This window comes from Camarhynchus parvulus, chromosome 23, assembly GCF_901933205.1.
Source record: "Camarhynchus parvulus chromosome 23, STF_HiC, whole genome shotgun sequence".
Taxonomy (NCBI): domain Eukaryota; kingdom Metazoa; phylum Chordata; class Aves; order Passeriformes; family Thraupidae; genus Camarhynchus; species Camarhynchus parvulus.
Window position 1 is genome coordinate 2,912,048 of NC_044593.1, and position 18,854 is coordinate 2,930,901.

The window sequence follows — 18,854 nt, forward strand, 5'->3', positions numbered from 1 at the left end:
TGGTCACCGTGGATGGGGTGGGATGGGGTTGGGATATGGGATTGGGGACTGGATGGGAGATGTGTTGAATGCCAAAACATCTCTGTGGGTCCTTGACTGGGAGGTTGTTGAGAGAGGCACCTTGAGATAGCCCAAAGCCGCCATCCAAGGGGCTCAGGGTGTCCCACCGAGCCACAGCCATGTCCCTTTCCAGCACAGTGCCAGCCTGGAGCTGGGAAAAATCCAACCCAAATGGCAGCTCCTGAATGTCACATCCCCAGGCACAATTAGGCTCCATCCAGGCTCGCTGAGGAGCAGGAGGAAGGAAGGAAAAGCCTTTTTTTCCCTCTAATCTGGTGTTATTTGGGAAGGGTTGAGGGTTTCCTTCAGGCTTCATGTAAAGTAGGAATGTGGAAATGCCACCTCTGGATCCTGAGCCACCAGAAAGGTGCCATTAGAGCCATTAATTAGTCATCCTGCACAGAGAGGAGTGTCAGCTGGAAATTGGGCAGGGCAGGAAGATGCTGCAGGCCTGGCCTGTGTCCCCTCCAGCTGGGACACCACCGGTGGCTTTGGGGTGTGAGGACACACGTGAATGTGCCCTCAGATACTGCTACCCCATGGCCACGTGCACAAACACCATCAAATATTGAAAATCAATGGGCCACTGCAAGGGAAGCAGCACAGAATGCGTTGCATGAAAACAGCCCTGAGGAGGAGAGAGAAATATTAGCTAAAAATAAAATTAATCTCTTGCAAAGCTGTAAGAGTTGCTGATCCCCCTCCCTCCCCACACACCCTGCAATCTTTTATGTCGTTTTCTTTAATTACAGCTGGTTTAGATCTCTGCTGCCTGGAGAAGCAGAGCTGGAGTCAGCCCTAAATTGGGCTTCTGGATGATACAAGAGAAAATAACAACCCCCAAGGAGTGAACATCTGTCTGCACTGGAATTAATATTAATGACTGATAGTTAATAGAGAATGGAACTTCTGCTTTACAGGTCACCCACTAAACCCTGCAGGTCTCACAGAGCTGATTTCTGTGCCATGAGCTTGTCTGGACTCTGCACAGCCAGGAGCACCCCTGGCTGCCAGGGGGCTGCTCCAGGCTCAGCTCTTGGGAATGCAGAGTGTCCAACCCATTAGTAACAAAGGGCTCTTCCTTTTATTATATTTCTTTTTTATTTCTGTATTTCTTGCATTATCTATTCCCTTTCAGCCATCCATGCTGCTCTCCATCTCCCGTTTTTCCTTTTCCAACAAGAAAATCCAAAGGAGAAAAAAACCAGACACCAAAAACCATCACCTGCTCTGCTCCCAAACCCAACTACAATATTTATTTAGGCCCAAAAATCCACCCCATCCATCCCTGAGGAAGGGATGCACCAGTCAATGAGCAGAGTGAAAGCCAGGGAGGGTAAATAATTGTGACATGGCTGCTCTGGAAGACACCCCCGTGGGTGCCTGGGGGTCTTTTTGTCCTTTAACCCTCATAATGGGTCTGGGACAACTGATTAGAGGCCCAGGACAGATGAGGTGCAGAGCTCACGTGGTGAGTGCTCACCAAACCTGCTCCATGCTGCCTTTTATGTGTCCACTCCGACATAATTTTTCACATGTTGGAAATACAGATGATTTTAGCCTGGGTCCATCTGGTTTCCCAAATAACCTGTCTATTTGATAAATAACATAAATTAAATTAGACAAGACAAACAAATAGTTTTTTTTCTCTCCCCTTTTCAGTCTCTTGGCAAAAAAGGGAAAGAAAACATAATTCAGTGAGTGCCTTGAGCCCCGAGGAGCCGTGCAGCGGCGGGAGCTGGGATTTTGAACGTGTCTGCAATGTCAACCTTTACCTCACACCTAGGGCTGCTCCTCCCTCTGCTTTTAAGTCCTTTTTTTTTAAATTCTCCATTATCATTTGGGCTCCCAAAAGCTCATTCTCTCTGCAAACTCAGCAGGTGATGTTGTGTAGTAGCAGCATTGCTCTTATCAAGGTTCCCGTGGTGCAGTCAAGGATCAGGAACTCACAGCCCCATGGGTTTTATTCCTCCTGTCCCTGTGTGGGAAAGGGAAACTGAGGCACAGGGAGGTGTTATTATGATTATTAGAGCTACCCAACTCAGATGAAAATCTCAGGCTGCAGCCACTTCTGCACCAAAGTCACAGCCAAACATCACCAATCTCATCACTCAGCTGCAACTCTGAGTTATCCCAAGGCAACTTAGGGCAGAAAAAAGGGAGGGAAGTGGAAGAAGTGGAATCAGCTCTTCCTTCAGCCCAGGAGAGCCCTGCAGACACCACTCACAGAATCACTGATGCTGGAAAAGATCTCCAGGATCATGAATCCAACCTTTGAGCAGCTTCTGCTGAGGCTGAGCTGCAGCAATGCCTGGGATGCAGGAGCCTCATCCCCACCCTGAGCCATTCCCTCCTTCCCAGCCCACTCCTGGCACTTCCAGCAGCAGTGGGGAGGATTTTTGTCCCTGTTAGCACAGCAACCTCACATCCATGCCAGGAGGGGGGAGCTGAATCAATACCTGAAAATGAGAAGGCAAAGCTGAGTTAATGTGCCAGACAGGAGCAGAGGGGCAGCCCTGGAAAAGCTGGAGCCAGGAGATGGATGGGATATTCCTTGATATTCCAGCCCCCACAGAACCTGTCCCTGGCATGGAATATGCTCCCAGGCAAGGAATTTTTAGGGTGCAATGCAGAGCTTCCAGCAGCAACTCACAAACCCTGAACTATTGCAAAGTTGTTGTGGGGGAAATGCAGACAGAAACCTTCCCCTTCCATGTATTTCAATTTACAAGCTTTTCAGGCTCAATGGTATTTTTCTACCCTTGGCTCTGGAACAAGGGAAATGTATTTTAAAGGGAAAATTCTACAGGGAAAGCAAAATAGAAGCCATAATTATGGCTAGTATCATGTGCAGAGGAGAAGCCAGGAAAGCACCAGGACCCAGCCAAGCCTCTAAAGGTGCTCTTCAAACTACCACTTTCTAATGCAAAAATGTGGCAATTATAGGTCTCTATAAATTTAATCCCTTGCACTGCCAGAGCATGGAAAACTGCAAGAATTTCCCCTGGAGTCAAGGCACAGCTTAAGCTTTAATGATTTTACTTTGCCCCTGTGCTAGAGGAAGCACATTCTCTTGCTGCACTCTAGCGGCAGAGCAGGAGCAAAATTCTGGGAAAATGCCCAAATTTGGAGCTTGAATGTTGTTACCCAACAAAGCTGGGCTGAATTAGTACAACTTTCATATCAGTGAAACATTGATAAAGAATGAAGCGGGTGTTCAGAAATATTTTTGTCATTTGGTCCTTCAAGAAAAGCCTGATCATGAAGAAGGAAAGGTCATTCCTCTTCCCTAAACCTCCAATCCCAAATTCAGGTACACCAATCATTAGAATTGCTGCACTGAACTGAAATAGACACTTCTTAAGACCAGGATAAGGGAAGTTTTGTCTAGGAACTAAAAAATCCCAGACTATTGAAGCAGGAAAAAACCATATTCTTCAGGCCAAGAATTTTATGCAAACCCAAGTGGAAGACTTGAGGAGTTGAAAATCCATACTCCAATAAACACAAGGGGTTGTTTTTGTTGTATTCCAATATTATTGCAGCTGTTCCTAGTGAAGGGCTGAGTTGTGGCTACAAAAAAAGGCAGCAATGAAAAAACAGACATAGAAAGAAATAAAAAACATTGGGGGAAAACCCCCAAGACATGAGCAAAATCCTATAAATTAATTCCAACTGCCTCCAAAATTAAAACCATGTTTTATTGTAAAGTTGCACTTCAATTAGTACCATAATTCTTTATAACATACTGTACAATAAAATATTTTACACACAGCACATCAGGCATGTGCTCAAGATGTTACAAAATTTACAGCTCAGACATTTCTCCAACGGTGTCAGCACCTCAGGTATGTGACATCCAGTCCCAGGGAGGTTTAGTTTTAGAGCAGGACCTTGTGGCACCATTATCTGCTCTCCAACACCTTCAGTTTGTGATCAGAAACATCAGGAATGCTGGAGACTCTGGCTCATGTTTCTGTCACACTGTTTAGAATAGTTGTGAATGACAGTTCCTTATAAATTCCCTCATTCTAGAGCAGCCCTTTCCTTACTGGCTGCTCAGCAATGGATGGTTTCTCTTAGATGAGTGCAGCTTCCATGAAAACAACAGAATGGATGGTTAAACATAGCCTGGAGTTGGGCAAACCAAAGCAACCCCACAAATTCCCCCACCAATGCAAATAAACCCCCCCCAGACCTTTTCCTCTCCCACACGTCTCTCACATTCTTCCCTCTCCACACACACACACATCCATCTGCAAGTTTAAGGACATCAACAGTAATAAAAACTTGGAAAGAAACCCTTCTCATATTGCCTCAGAAGAGACTGGGACCTTTCCCACAAAGTAAACATTTCAAGGATAAATTAGAGCTTCTAAAAAAGGAGAAGCTTAATAAATGCTCAACATTAAAGAAAATAAGACACTGGAGGGAGCCACAGCTAAAACTTTGTGCTGCAATTGTAAACAAGTGTCCTGCCATGGCCAACACTGCTTCATTCTGCCCCAGAGCTGTAGAAATTCCTCCTTTATTGTGCTTTCAGCTACCTGAGGTATTTCCTTGTCACACCAATGGCATTTCCAGGTGGAACTGATGCCTCTGCAGCAGTGAGGACAGCCCACAGCAGTGGAAGTTTCCTTAATGCTTGGGAAAGATCAAGGCAGCATTTCATTCCAAACCAGGAATGGATTTTGTGCTCCCATTTGCCACAGAGGACTGAGAAAAAACAAAGCACAAAACCACTGCCTGGAAATTACTGGAACTTGTGAATGAAGTGGCACCCATTTGTTTCCTTGGCTGGTGATTTCTGGCAGATTGGTAAAATAAACTGCAGCTGGCAAAGAGGAGACAATCTCTGGCTCCAAACAGGAATATTCAGCTCTCCAAGTACTGGAAAATGCTTCTGCTTTGACTAGATTCCTCTGAGCTTTCTATCCTGGGCCGCTTTGCTGCTGATGTTATCACTGCAGAAGGGCCTCTCTTCTTCACCTAAGGACAGTCAAATACATTAAAATTTACAACATGTCCAAAAAGAAAGTTTAAATTCTGAGTTATGAGAGAAATATATGGCTTGAGAGCACACAGGGAATATTTAAGACAGCAGTGCTCTTAACTGCTTGGCAGATTTCAGTGCCTGTATATTCAAATAATCTCCACAACTGGCAGCACCTGGTACCCAAATCTTTACCTGAGGTTTTGATTTCTCCTTTGCCTCTTCACTCTTCTCTGGTGACAGTGTATGGAAGACAAAATTCCTTGAATTTCGAGGGGCATTTGGATTAAGATCTGACATTGCTGCCAGCTTCTGAAGGACAGCTTTAGGTCTGTTCAAGAGTGACCCATTTTTTATCTGAAAGGCAAAGAAAAGCTGCATTAAACCATTCTCAGAAAGCAAGGCAGGATGCTTAGTAAGTTACTCTGCAGAGAAAATCTACTTTCTGCTCACACATCATAACAACACAAATCAGGAGTGCCCAGAACTCAGGGGCAGCTGACTTGGCTGTGTTGGGAAATGCCATTTTTGAGGATTGGTACCCACCTGGATGTCACTGGCAGGTCTGAAGGCTTCAAATGGGTTCCTGGGTAACAGAGATGAGCCTTGTGCCACCACTGCTGGGCTGGCTGGCAGAGACAAGGGGGAAAGATCAGTTTTTGAACTCGTTCCCCCTCTTCTTTTCTTGTCACTTCAATAATTATCAAACTCACCTTTCTTCTGCAGGGACTTGGCAGTCACTTTTTTTGCCAGCTTCATGAATTCGCTGTCTCCACCAATTTCTTCCTCTTCCTCCTGCTCTTTATTTTTTTCCTTCTGTAGCAGAGAAAAGACAATTGAAAAAATCCATATTACAAATGGACATTTCATTCAGTACTTTAAGTAGGGTAATTCTTTTCTTGATGTGAATTAATTTTTATTTACTTTCTACCGTAAGAGGTTATTGCAATTTCTTAGATACTTCATCATCCTTGTTCTATTAATGAACAACATCACACTCAGCTGAGAAATCTGATTTAGCACTGAAGTTTAACTTGAGGAATAAACAATTTCACATCCAGCAATGATACAGAGACTGAGCAAGTCTTTCTAGCAGCTCACCCCACCTGCTCACGGAGCCACTGCTCTCGCTCAAATCGCTCCTTCCTCCACTTCACTTCTGTCTCATCAAACTCTTCATTCTCCTCCTCATTATCTGAATCTCTCTGAAACAAGTCTATCTGTGAAGCAAAATCTAGGCAACAAAACAAGACAGTTGGCTATCAGTTTTGAAAATGGAGGCTAGTAAAAAACAACAACAACAAAAAAACCCCAAAGCCAATCAAACAAACAAGGCAAAAAAACCCCAACCAAACAAAAAACCCCAGAATCATCCCCCAACCAATTTATGCCCAAAATATTTTATTGAGGGCTACAAAGTGCTACTTCACACACACACACAAGCTCTGTTTTCAATCTTTCTCCCCCTCTATGAACTCTGGATCATAGGTCACTGTGGTGGTGTTCACAGGGGTCCCAGGAAGAGGGAAGAGACAAGGATCTGACTCCATGTTTAGAAGGCTGGTTTTTTATTTTATGATATATATTATATTAAAACTATACTAAAAGAAGAGAAGAAAGGATTTCATCAGAAGGCTTGAAAGGAATAGGAAAAAGAATGGAATGATAACAAAAGCTCATGACTCTCAGAGTCCAAGACAGCTGGACTGTAATTGGCCATTCATTAGCAACAACCACATGAGACCAATCACAGATGCACCTGTTGCATTCCACAGCAGCAGATAACCATTGTTTACATTTTGTTCCTGAGGCCTCTCAGCTTCCCAGGAGGAAAAATCCTAAGGAAAGGCTTTTTCATGAAATGTGTCTGTGACAGCTCACCTATGTTTTTCCATCTGAACCTCCTGGTCCTGCCTGGGCCGTCGCTGTGCAGGTCCCCATCCAGCAGGTACTGCTCCTGGTACAGGCGGAGCTGCCGTTTGTCATCGTCCAGCATGGCCTTCCTGCCAGCACAGGGGACAGGGACAGGTTAGCACAGCTTAGCCAGGGCCTCACACACCCAAAAACCTACTGAGAATGGCACTGACATGTGGAATTTCTGTATTTGGTTTCCTAATTCTGCATCGTTCGGGAGCTCCTCGTCGATAATCTCTTCTTCGTATTCGTTCAGGTCTTCACCATCATACTCATCCTCACTTCCCACATCACTCCCTGATAGCTCTGCCTCATCTTCCATGAAATCTTGCAGTTTTCTAGGGAAAAAAGTCAAAAGAGTTCAGTTTGGGAGCAAAACAGACATCACACAAATCTTCTGAAAGCAGGATTTATCTTTTGACACAAAATGAACACATTTCCTAAGGATGTATCCTAATTTCTCATGTAATTTTTGGAAAGACCAAGCCTTGAGTTCTTGCACATTTACACACATAGCCTGGCATCATGTACCACCCCAAACCATTGTCATCCACCAGGTTCCAAAGATGATGGCAATAACTGTCAACTCTGGGTTTTTCTTGCTAGAACAAATAAGACCTTAAGACATGAGGAATGACAACAATATTCTTGCATCCCTTTTTTTGGTCAAAAAAAAAATGTTGCACTAGTTTTATTGTGGTTTTTTGATTTCCATATATAATGGAAATCATCCATAAGCCACAAGTGACACAGTTAAATTCATGTAACATGATAGCTCCAAAGTAAAAAACCAGACCATATAAACATCTGCTAGAGAGGGAATAATTCCAAACTAAACTTCTAGTGCTATTAATATTCTATTTTCTCTGGTAATTAAAGATTTTAAAAAATAATTACAGTTTTTTCTTTGAGCCTGGTCTATATCTCAGCAGTTCTTCTTCATCATCACTCATTTCTGCTTCTTCAGCAGCACTATCTTCACCTTTTTCATCCTGTCAAAGAGAGTTTCCAGAAATAAGGAATTTCTGAGAGCAGATTGCTTTGTAACAATGGATTTGTCTGTTCTTCAATTAACAAGACACTAAAACATATTTCAGAGGATTTGCCTTTTTCACTGTACCATTATATTAAAGATATCTTTAACATAATCCAAAGTTTGCTCTGAAAAATGTTTCAGTGGCTTGTTAGGGAAGTTGCGGTACTTTGCATTGATGGATATATTAAAAACCTAGAAAGATAAATGGAATTTTATCCATTTTATCCAGCAGCTGCCTGGCTCCATCAGTTCACACCTCTTCACTTGCACAGGCCTCATCATCTGTTAAAAGCTGAAAACCACCAAGTTCTTCTTGTTCCTCCTCTTCTTCCTCTTCCCTAGGGAAAACATAAATGGGAGAAAGGCATTTTCATTTCACCTCCAGTAAATCAAGACAAAATTTCAACACCCACCTCAGCTGCTATCAAGCAATTCCCTGTGAGTGCTCAGAGCTCCAATCTGCCAGCAGCATTTAGCAATTAAATGCCTCAAATCCCCATTTGAGTTGATGTTTTAAGACTTCAGGTCTTCACTTACAGAAACCATGGGACAAGCACTAATTTTTCCAATTTTTTTCCTCCTCTCAAATTCCTCTTGGATCCCTTTACCATTCCCACTTATTGAGCCTCACTATCCTTTTGTCAGGCAGCCATACACTCTCCAATGCAGTCAATAAAAAACTCCAAGTATCCAACTTTACATTTGGTTATGGCAACAGCCCAGAACAGACTCCAAAAAGTCCCACTTTTAATCATCTTTTCTCAGTTTAATGAAAGTTCTTCACTGTTTCTTTCACTATCAGTGTAAGACAAAGGATTTCCCTTCACAGTAGCTGTGGGAAACAGTTTGTTCTGCCAATTAGAGGGTAATTGCTGAGCAATTTGCAATATTCCTCCCCTTCACCTCCAAAACAAAGCACACTTTCACTGACAGCAAATTGATGTTAAACAAGAAAACACTTCTAAGAGTGAAACAAGACAGTTACTAGAATTAACTTCTGTAAATTTTAGGAGATCAATGCTAACCTGTCTGTGGGAAAGGAGCCTGAACAGAGCTCCAGAGCCTCTGCCATTGGATCTTCTATGTCACTGTCTTTTTCTGCCTTGGAAGACACTGAAGAAGCCCATGTTGGAGAACCTGCTACAGAAAGAAATAAGATGCAACTTATTTCTGCTCTTGAAGTGTCAGAGAACACCCCAGAAATAAAGCCACATATGCTCCCAACAAAGAAAAAACTCCACCTGTGGCATCAGTACCCAGACTTGAAGTCACCTCAGCTAAAAATTTCTAAATCAAGTAACCAGCAAAGCTGAAAAGAGAACTCAAGACATACTCTGAGACACAAATTTCCCTGAACAAAGGTTGAGCAGTTCCTCCATGTTCTGCTTTTTGGTGCTGCTGGTGTTTGGCACGTGCTCAGCTTGGCTGCTGAACTGCCCAGAACACAGGTCCAGCAACTCATCCATGTTGGCATCCATGGCATTCTCATCCATGCTAGCCAGTGGCAGCTGGTGCTTTGAGGATTGGTATTTGTTCCTGTGTTGTCCAACGTTCAAGAATCTGAAAGAAAAGCTGTAGTTAGAAAAATCTTGCTGCTTTGCACATCCTATTTCTGTTAAACACCATCCTTTACACCCATCACTCACCCATCTGCATCAAGCAGCTGGCTTTGAGTGTCATCTTCCAGGGAAAACTGAAATCTTGACTCCCCAGCTCCTGGAAATAAACTCTTGGGCTCAGGAGAGGCATTATAGAGGTCCTGGGAATCTTCTATGGGAAGAGAAGGCTCAGAGGTCTTTCCTGAGCTCTAGTCAAGGGAATACAAAAATATAGAAGTTGTTTAGCAAGCTTAAATTTAAATGCAGTGGAAGGAACAGACTTCTCAAATTATGTCCATGCTGCTCCACTACACCACAGGAGTTCACTGCCATCAGATGTTATGTAGCCCATGTAAGCATTCTTAAAAACCATATTTATGATGCACATATTTAAGATATAAAAGCCAGATTATAGCATCATTTCTTTTGAGGCTTTAGAATATAAGTTTTATAATGTCATTTTTATCCATTCCAATGTGGACACAAACCCAAGGGGCAGTTTGCTCTTCTGAAATCTCACTGACACCAAAGCATTTGTCTGGGCTGATTCTTTTGACCATCAGGATAAAATACATTTATTTACATCCCACTGTGTCAGTATAAAGACATGACCAAGAGAATCTCACCTTGGAAGCAGAGCTGATAAAACTTGTTTTGAAGAACCCTGGGGAGGGTGACCTGAACCCCCCTGCTGCAGGGAAGAAGCTCCCTCCCCTCGAGGCCTGCTTGTTACAGGGCTGGTAGGATGGGATCATGGAGCCAATGAACTCAAAGCTGCTGTTGTGGCTGTTCTCCTTTGGCAGTGCTGGTAGAGAAAATGAATCATCATCCTCTGGAAATAAAAAAAATATAGTGCTTAACTTTTTGTGAGTGTGTAATCCAGCAAAACCTCAATATAATATTTTGCAACACTGACACCTTGCTAAAAATTCATTTTGTGGCCATGCTGGATTTCCTTCTTCTCACAGGATGCATATTACACTTTTTTACTTATCTTATTGATTTCTGACATTTCATATTTCTTCCAGTATTATTTTGAACAGCATCTTCCCCTCTAGTTTTTTCAAGCCCACACATTTTTTCATCAATCCAAACTTTTAAAGTCATACTGTATAACTATATACAGGTGATGAAATAACAGAAATACTGAATACCAATCTTAAATAGAAACTTTTATATATGCTAAGAAAAAAAAAGGGAATTATCTAGGGCAATAATTCTACTTTACCTAACTTGTTAGGTCCTTTGTCTACAGTTTCTTCCATTTCCAGTTTTTCATCAGGAAGAGAATATCTGCAATTCATAAAAGGTATTTGCTAATAAACTTAGGATGAATTGCAAAAAAAAACCAAGGTAACATAAAAATACTTTAAAAAGGCTTTTTATATTAAAAAATCTACACATGCTGATCAAATTTAAAATTTCTCAGTCACCACTTTTAAGGCTTGGATTATTTACCCCATTTTTGAGGAGCTGTCCTTAAAAAGCATCAATGTAGACTCTGTTGAAGGATGTTTTAGAACAGAATCACCATGCTCAGATTTCTCCAGCTTTTCTCCATCAATGGATTCTTTGTCAGTTTCTTTATCACCATCTTCCGTGTGTTTCTCTTCTGTATCTTCATTATCTTCCTCTGCTTCATCAAGGAGAAATTCTGAATTCTAAAAAACATCCCCAAACACAGCACAGATATAATGATTATTGTCATGGCAAACCCTACCCCAGGTGAGGCACGTGAGTTGTTTGGCCCTGCCAGCAATGAGCCAAGGATTTATAAAATGGGAAAAGGGCATCAAAACCTTTTCAACACTTCTATTTGATTTTATAGTGTTTAGATAAATAAAGAAAATACTCATGAATTCAACATTAGACAATCCATATGAATATGCCAAGTATAGAAATTTTTAGCTTCTAGGAGGAATTCTTAGCAATTCCCCCAATTATTATTGTACAAAAGTCCCACTCCACAGGGGAGAGGAAGCAGAACAGAGATGCTGATGAGATTATGGAAAAATGTGCATACAGACCTCATTATCACCTTCTTCTTCTTCTTCTTCTTCTTCTTCCTCCTCAGACTCATCTGTCATCTCTTCTTCCTCCTCCTCCTCCTCCAGCATCTCCTCATTGTCCAGTTTAAACAGCGCGTGCCGCTTCTGCCGCTCCTCGGTCCTGCGGAGCTTCATGGCCTCCTGCAGCTTGGCCTTCAGGGCCTGCAGCTTTTCACCTGCCCAGGAAAAGATTCAGGGAAGGGTTTGGGTTGGAAGAGACCTTAATGTTAACCCAGTTCTACTACTGCCATAGGCAGGGGCAACCTCTACCAGACCAGGTTGCTCCAAGCCCCTTCCAGCCTGGGCTCGGACACTGCCAGGGATGGGGCAGCCCCAGCTTCTCATGGAAGCAGGAAAAATCTAAGGCATTAATCACAAAGATCTGACTGAGGCTGTCCTACACAGGCCACTGCTATTTCAGTGGTCTACCAAGAATTTTTTGACTTAAAGAGGGCTATCCATTAGGGGGAACATACCCAATAATCTTACAGAAGATCCCTTCACCTGTATTCTGTAGGGCAGCATTGAGAAACATTTTCCTCTCATGCTGTGTTTTCCAATTCAATCCCTGTCTCTTCTTCTCTCCCACCAACCTGGCTTTTTGTGGACTGCTTCCTCCAGGCTCTCTGCAGCCAAAACTGCTGGCACCACATCTGCTCTCAGCTCCTCTTTCCCATCACATGTTGTTTCCTTGCGGATAATGTTCATATTTATGGCCCGTTCCCCTTTGGATTTGGATGTTTGAAGAGTGTGCTTCAAGAAACGTGCTTTCAGGGCTTCTAGTTCTTGAAATACATATTAATTAAATCAATGTGATAGCATAGAAAAGCATTGACTGTTAAAAGAGTAGGTCTTGAGCATTTTTTGCCCCCAAAGTTTAGTTTAAAGTTAAGATTAAAAAAGGATAGCTTAAAGCTAAGTCTTGAATACTAAAATATTTGCAAAACTATTCTATTCAACTAATAATAAACCACCACAGAATATTTAGGCTGTAGCTTGTATTTCATTGACATTAGCTAATATTAAATTATCATACCATTGACTACCATTTGTCCACAAGACCTCAATTCACTTCCAGCCCAGCCTCTCTAAATTTCTATTAACCTATCTCAGAGAATCCACACTAGTAAGTGAATGTGCCTGACTGTTCTATCACCTAAATATTTCTGAATTTTCCAGCCAAGCTCAGATCAACACTGCTTAGCTCTACAACACAAGTGATACCTTTATTTGAATCAGCTTCATCGAGGTTTATGAAGGATTCATTGTCAGAGCAGATTCTGGGCTGGATGGAGAGGTCTATTCCCAGTTCACGAAGTTTATCCAGCTTGGATTTCCTCACTTTTTCAGGCTGTGCCACCAGCCCAGGCTCCACTTGTGGAGTGTCTGTTCCCCCTTGTACATCTGGTGCTGTTTCCCCTCTTTCCATGAGGGCATCTCCAGATGCTGGAGGAATTTCACTCTCCTTTTGCTCATCACAGTCAGCGCTCAGGCAGTTGGAGAGCTGCTGTTCCTTTGTGTTATCATCAGTTACAGTCTCTGTAACTGCATGAGAATCCTCCCTGTCCTGCCTGGGCTGCTCAGCACAGTCCTCTGGCAAGTTCCTCCCTTCAGCAGCAAGAGGCTCAGTCACAGCAGCATCAACATCTCTGCCCAGGTTCATTTCTGGTTCAGCAGCTGCTGCTTGATCACCTTCCACTGGCCCATCTTTGCAATCCTTGCTTGAGCTCCCAACAGCTGCAGATTCTTCATTTAGGGGCAGCTGGTATTTAGAGGACCTAAAAGAGGCAGAAAGAAACACACCAGCCATGGTTAGTGTGAAAGGGAGATAAGGCTGAGGACAAACTGAAAGGAATAAACCATTTCCTAATTATTGTCATTTATGTGTAGGAAGAGATGAAGGACAGAAATTTGGAAAACTTTTTGAGAACTTAAGGAAATGTAAAAGCTTTGTACTGGTTACAGTATCAGAGTATGAAATTCCTGAGGGATTTTGTGACTACTGTAGCTTCAGTATTTTAGAACGCATAACTCAGAGAAGAAACAGCCCAAGTAAAATATTGGGGTTCAGCCTAAATCCCATTAAAGTAACTCTGCATCAGCAAGTTCCTTTGTATGAGTAACTCCTGGTCCTGATCCCTTCAACATTATGATTCTGTCAGGAGAGCAGCATTGCCTAATGTTAGCAATGACATTTCCCTAATATCCTACTTTTATGGATTTAAAGGAGCCTAAGAAAGTCAGGTTATCCTCCAAAGAAAAGTTAGAGATGCTTAAAGTTTATGAAAAATTGCATGAGGAAGGTTTAAGTCCTTACTTCAGCAGGGCCATGGCATTTCCTTGACATGCTGGTCGAGGTCTGCTCTTGAAGAAGTCATGAACACTTTTGGCCTCAGGCACGTGATATGGGAGAGACACAGATGATTCTGCCAGAGAAAAACAGTGAGAGAAGATTTAAAACATCATCTGAGCCCTTTATTTGATAACAAATATCTTTATTTTCATTAGTTACAAAAATACCTTTAACAGGTCCTTCAATAAAAATGGTCTTGTACCCTTCAACCCTCAGTAAGTCACATTAGGTCAAAGAAGTTTGTACCCTTCTGGGTAAATTCTTTCAAATTCTCCTCTGAATTTCTGAACAGTTTATACCCCTTTACATATAAAGAATTTAAGTTTTACCTCTAAGAAGTCGTTGGGTCTCACTGTGTAGTTGTTTAATGGCTTCTTTACTCAACCGTGCTGCTTTCCGCTCCTTAGGGGGGAAAAGAAAGGATTCTGAAGTCAGGGAACAAAACATGGGGCTCTTTCTCTACTTCTTAAATAGCTTATTTTTCCCTTTCAAACAGCAGGGAGCGAGAATAAAGCACCCAGTTTAAAAAAAACCCAAAACCACACTGTGCACACAAAAGCATTTTAGTCATGACAAACAACAATCCAGAGCTTTAAAAAGATGAAGACTTCACCTTCCTTTTTGGCTCCTTTAATACAGGCTCCTCATTCTCCTCATCAAACACATGTTTGTAGCCTTCACTGTCAGGAAAACGTTCTTTGTTCTGTGGGGCATAAGAAGAAATTCGATGATTTCTATCAATACACTGGCACTATCCAGGGCAAACACATCATAAATAAATACAGAGCTACCACTGGTCAGCAAACCCAGCAAGTGGCTCATAAACAGCACAAAACCCAAACAAGGGCAGATTCCAAAGCTCCAACTCCAGAATTATCTTTTTAACCTGCCAGGACAACATCCCTCCATCTTTAAAAACAAATCCAGAAGGCTCTTCTCCCTTCTGCCACAGCAGCACAACTCCACCACAGTCACAGAGTTTTAGAATCTGTTCAGGTACAAATTCTTGCTAAATCCAGTAACCATGGAATGATTTGTGTTGCAAAAGACCTTAAAGTTCATCCCATTCCAGCCCCTTCCATAACCCCAGGGTGCTGCAAGCCCTGTCCAACCTGCCTTGGGCACTTCCAGGGATCCAGGGGCAGCCACAGCTATGGCTTTGATATTAATTTAAAATGTGGCACCCTGTGCCAGGGCCTCCCCACCCTCACAGGGAATAATTCCTTCCCAATCTCCCATCTAAACCTATTTTCTATCAGTTTGAAAGAGAGCACATTTACAATAATTTTTGTATCACAGCCAACTGTTACCTTGTAGTGTTTTATTTTGTTTTTCACAGCTGCTCGTATGGATTCTAGGGACTCTTCATCCTCAGGGCGTTGATCATCCTCCTCTTCCAAGCCATTATCAAAGAGGTCCTTGTCATCCAGAAGACATCCACTGTCATTGAAGGGAAACCTCTCAGCACCATCCACCTGCTTCCAGAAGAATAAATTATTTGTGTGATTCCCTTTGGTTCTTTGACATTCATTTAAAACGGCATTCAATCATCAAGTGTTAGGTTTTGCGCTTCCTTAAACTGCAAATTTAATGCAATTTAATTGAAATGAACCTGCAGATTTTGTATGTTGTGGATCCCAAACCTGCTGCAGGGATGTGGACACAACACTAAAGTTTTGCAAGAGAATAACTACAAAAAACAATAAATTTAACTTAGTTGAGAAATTATCTGAGGTTTTGTGCCAAAACACCCACCTCTGCCACAGGCTTCTTCTCTTTCCTCAGCTGTTTAATTGACTCCATTATTTTCTCCTTCTCCTTTCTCCTCCTGGATTTTGCTCCAGCTTCTTTTGCTGGCTCTTCTTCAACATCATGTTTATGTTTATGCTTTCTGTACTTCTTCCCAGATTTTAGGGGCCTCTCCTCTCCCAGCTCACCCTCAGGCAAGGCAGAGCTCCTGCTTGTTCCAAGGTTTTCAATCTGCAGTGGGTCCCCAGAGTCACTGTCATCACTGTCCAGCAGAGCTGGGAGGATCCGATGGGATTTTTTCTTCTTTTCAGCAGCAATGTTCTCCTTTTCCTCCCCATTTTCCTTGTCCCCACCCAAAGCATCCTCCTGCACAGCTGAGCCTCCATCCTCCTCCTCCTCACTCTCACTGTCCTCAAGCACTTTCTGGTTTTTTGCTTTTTTACGCACGAAAATTTCTTCTTCTGAATCTGGCAAAATACATGAAAATAAAAAAAGTGCAACAAATTAATTAACAAACAACCAAATTTACAGCCATTAAATCTGACATATATCAGCATCCACAGCAAATGAGCTTCTCATGGAAGCATGAAAAATCTTTCATGCTTCAAACTCGACTTTCCAAAATCCACTTCTCCCCAGAGAACTGCATTGAATTAACCCAAATTGATGTTAAAGGTTTTTAACCTTAAAAAAAAAAGGCAAAGCTGAAAACCCTTCACTGGTAGTGTCTTGCCTTGAAATAGCAATAAAAATCACACCACATAGATTCAACAAAACAGGGAAAAAAGTAATCAGTAATAAATAAAAAGTGAATAAGTAATTAAACACATCCCATGCAGTCTTTTTCTTTCTGTAGCTCATAAAACACTCTTCAGAAATTTAAAGATGCCTGCCCACATTCTGAGCAACAACAAGAATTTGGATTCCTACAAGTCAAGCAGTGACAATGTCCTAAAAGATATTTATGAAACAAAAAATGCAATTTTGGAGAAAAACAATTCATGGGAATGTTACAGACCTCTGTCCTCGAAGGATGCTGTGCTCTGGCCAAGGGGCCCTGGGGATGCTGTCTCACAGCTGCCCTGGCCACTGTCAGAGTCGCTGTCCAGGGGTTTCTGCAAGTCTGGGTTCAAATCCTCCAGTGGAAGCTACAAAGCAAAATGTGATTTCTCTTAATGGGATAAATATTTCTTAATGGGGTAACATATTGGTTATGTAGCCCTGACTTCTGGCATCCAAATTCATTCCAAAACCTTGGCTAAGCCCTCACACACAATGAAATCCACATGCTCTCTCCTTGTATTTTAATTATGATATTTACATATTTAGTAATATTTCTAATTATTCTTGATATTTACCATATTTGTCAATACAAATGGCTATTCACATATACGGTAGTATACGTGCGAGTTTGCACAGCAAAAGCACAGCATTGACATTGGCTGATGTGACCGTATTCAGACCGGACAACTTTTACTCGTTATTTTATTATTTATTAATTTTATTAATTTCATTCAGAGTTGGCACCGCGGGCCCAGCAGCCTTCCCGGCATGCACCGCGCCCACGGAGACAGGCTGAGCGCGGCCTTCCCAGCGTGCCCCGCGGCCGGCAGGGCGGGCACGGGGCATGCTGGGAGCTGTAGTCTGCCAGGAGGGGCGAGCCCAGTGAAGGCGCGGGACAGCCCGCGATCAAGGGCGGCGGGCAGCCGTGGCCAGTGGCTACTGGCTCCGCCACCGGCACTGCTACCTGAACGGGCGCCGTACCGGAACGGTTACTGGAACCGCCACCTCCCTCACTGTCCCTCCCGGCCCTTCCACATCGCCACCGCCCGAGGAGCCGCAAGGCCTCGAGCAGCCACGAGCTGCCTCCGCCGTCAGCAGCCGGCCGGCCATGTCGAACAGAGGGGAGCGGCAGGACTCACCTCAACGGAACCCTCCGTTGTTACCGATACCGCCGCCATGGCCCGCCCGCGCTCCTGCCGCCCGGGAACCGCTTCGAGCCTTCGCGCGCTGCTCTGGCCCCGCCCCGGCCCGGGATCACCCAATGGCTGCCCAGAACAGCGCCGTGAGCCCCGCCCCTGACAGCCTTGCTGGGCGGGGTTCCTCGAAGCCACGCCCCCTCTGCATGGACCAATCGCGGCTCCCGCTCTCAGGCCGCCCGCGCGCGCTATTGCGCCGCCTGGCGGTGGGGGCGCTCCTGGCGCCTGGGCTGAGGCGGGACCGTGAGGGGACGCGAGGGGACATGTGGGGACACGAGGGGATGTGAGGGACCGAGGGGGAGCGAGGGGGACGTGAGGGGCTGTGAGGAGCCGAAAGGGACGAGAAGAGATGCGAGGGGACGTGGGAGGCCGAGCGGGACTTGGGGGACTGAGAGGAGTCATGAGGACACGAGAGGGGACGTGAGGGACCGAGAGGGTTCGTGAGGGACAGAGAGAAGTGAGGGGCTGGGAGGGCTGTGAAGGGCCCAAGGATTTACAGCTCTGTCAATTATCGACATTGTCGGGACAGGGCTCTGCTGCCGAAACATTTCACGTTGTTTCATGCGTTAAACAGAGCCTATATTTCATTTTGATCTTCGGGATGTGCTACATGTTGTGTCTCCGGGTGAGAGCACACGAGTCGAGCTCATGGATATTAGATACACACAGCTATTACTGTCAGCAGTGTCCTATTTACAGAATAAAATACATGCACTTTCCATTGGCTGCTGTACAGACATACTCTGAGCCAACTCCACTCATGTTAGGTGAATGAAGGCTCGAACCTTTTGGGTATATTCTTTCCATTTCTTTCAATTTCTCCCTTGAATTTCTGAATATTCCCTCTACATACAAAAGATTTAAGTTTTACCTCTCATAAGTCATCAAGTCTCATTATGTAGTTATTTAACAACTTCTTTACTTAACCTTGCTGCTTCATGCTCCTTAAGAGAAGAAAAGAAAGGGAAGAAAAGAAGCCAGAAAAATTTACTGAAAACACAAAAGTCAACGAAGAACTACTCAACAGATGCAAATCACTTCATACTTCACAGATTTCACAGAATATTCAAAGTTGGAAGGGACCTACAAGGATCATTGAGTCCAAGTGCAAGGTGAACGGCCCA

General features: G+C 43.5%; 1 protein-coding gene across 4 annotated transcripts; it reads right to left on the bottom strand.

Moving 5' to 3' along the window:
• Positions 1 to 3,779: 3,779 nt before the first annotated feature.
• CLSPN (claspin) lies at positions 3,780 to 17,775 on the bottom strand. Of its 4 annotated transcripts, none has more exons than XM_030964389.1 (25): positions 17,674 to 17,775; positions 16,770 to 16,899; positions 15,758 to 16,218; positions 15,313 to 15,477; positions 14,616 to 14,705; positions 14,332 to 14,404; positions 13,967 to 14,075; positions 12,874 to 13,427; positions 12,243 to 12,434; positions 11,629 to 11,825; positions 11,060 to 11,262; positions 10,830 to 10,894; positions 10,228 to 10,433; positions 9,650 to 9,810; positions 9,337 to 9,563; positions 9,029 to 9,143; positions 8,260 to 8,341; positions 7,865 to 7,959; positions 7,141 to 7,305; positions 6,935 to 7,056; positions 6,160 to 6,287; positions 5,767 to 5,869; positions 5,600 to 5,682; positions 5,249 to 5,410; positions 3,780 to 5,049 (listed from the first exon to the last, which is right to left on the bottom strand). In XM_030964389.1, exons 1-25 carry the CDS (start codon positions 17,710 to 17,712, stop codon positions 4,936 to 4,938), a joined length of 4,041 nt encoding a protein of 1,346 aa, XP_030820249.1. In that variant the 5' UTR covers positions 17,713 to 17,775; the 3' UTR covers positions 3,780 to 4,935. The 4 variants fall into 4 exon arrangements, with proteins under 4 accessions (XP_030820249.1, XP_030820250.1, XP_030820248.1 ...); XM_030964390.1 differs by having other exon boundaries at positions 9,029 to 9,140; positions 15,313 to 15,480; XM_030964388.1 differs by having other exon boundaries at positions 15,313 to 15,480.
• Between the last annotated feature and the right edge of the window lie 1,079 nt (positions 17,776 to 18,854).

Excerpts from the sequence above, each read along its gene's own strand:
- CLSPN (XM_030964388.1), bottom strand. The coding sequence starts at position 17,712 with ATGGCGGCGGTATCGGTAACAACGGAGGGTTCCGTTGAG. Across the intron at positions 7,057-7,140 it reads CAAATACAGAAATTCCACAT|GAAGGCCATGCTGGACGATG; the intron begins GTCAGTGCCATT and ends CTGTGCTGGCAG. Across the intron at positions 6,288-6,934 it reads GTTCAGATGGAAAAACATAG|ATTTTGCTTCACAGATAGAC; the intron begins GTGAGCTGTCAC and ends TTTGTTGCCTAG.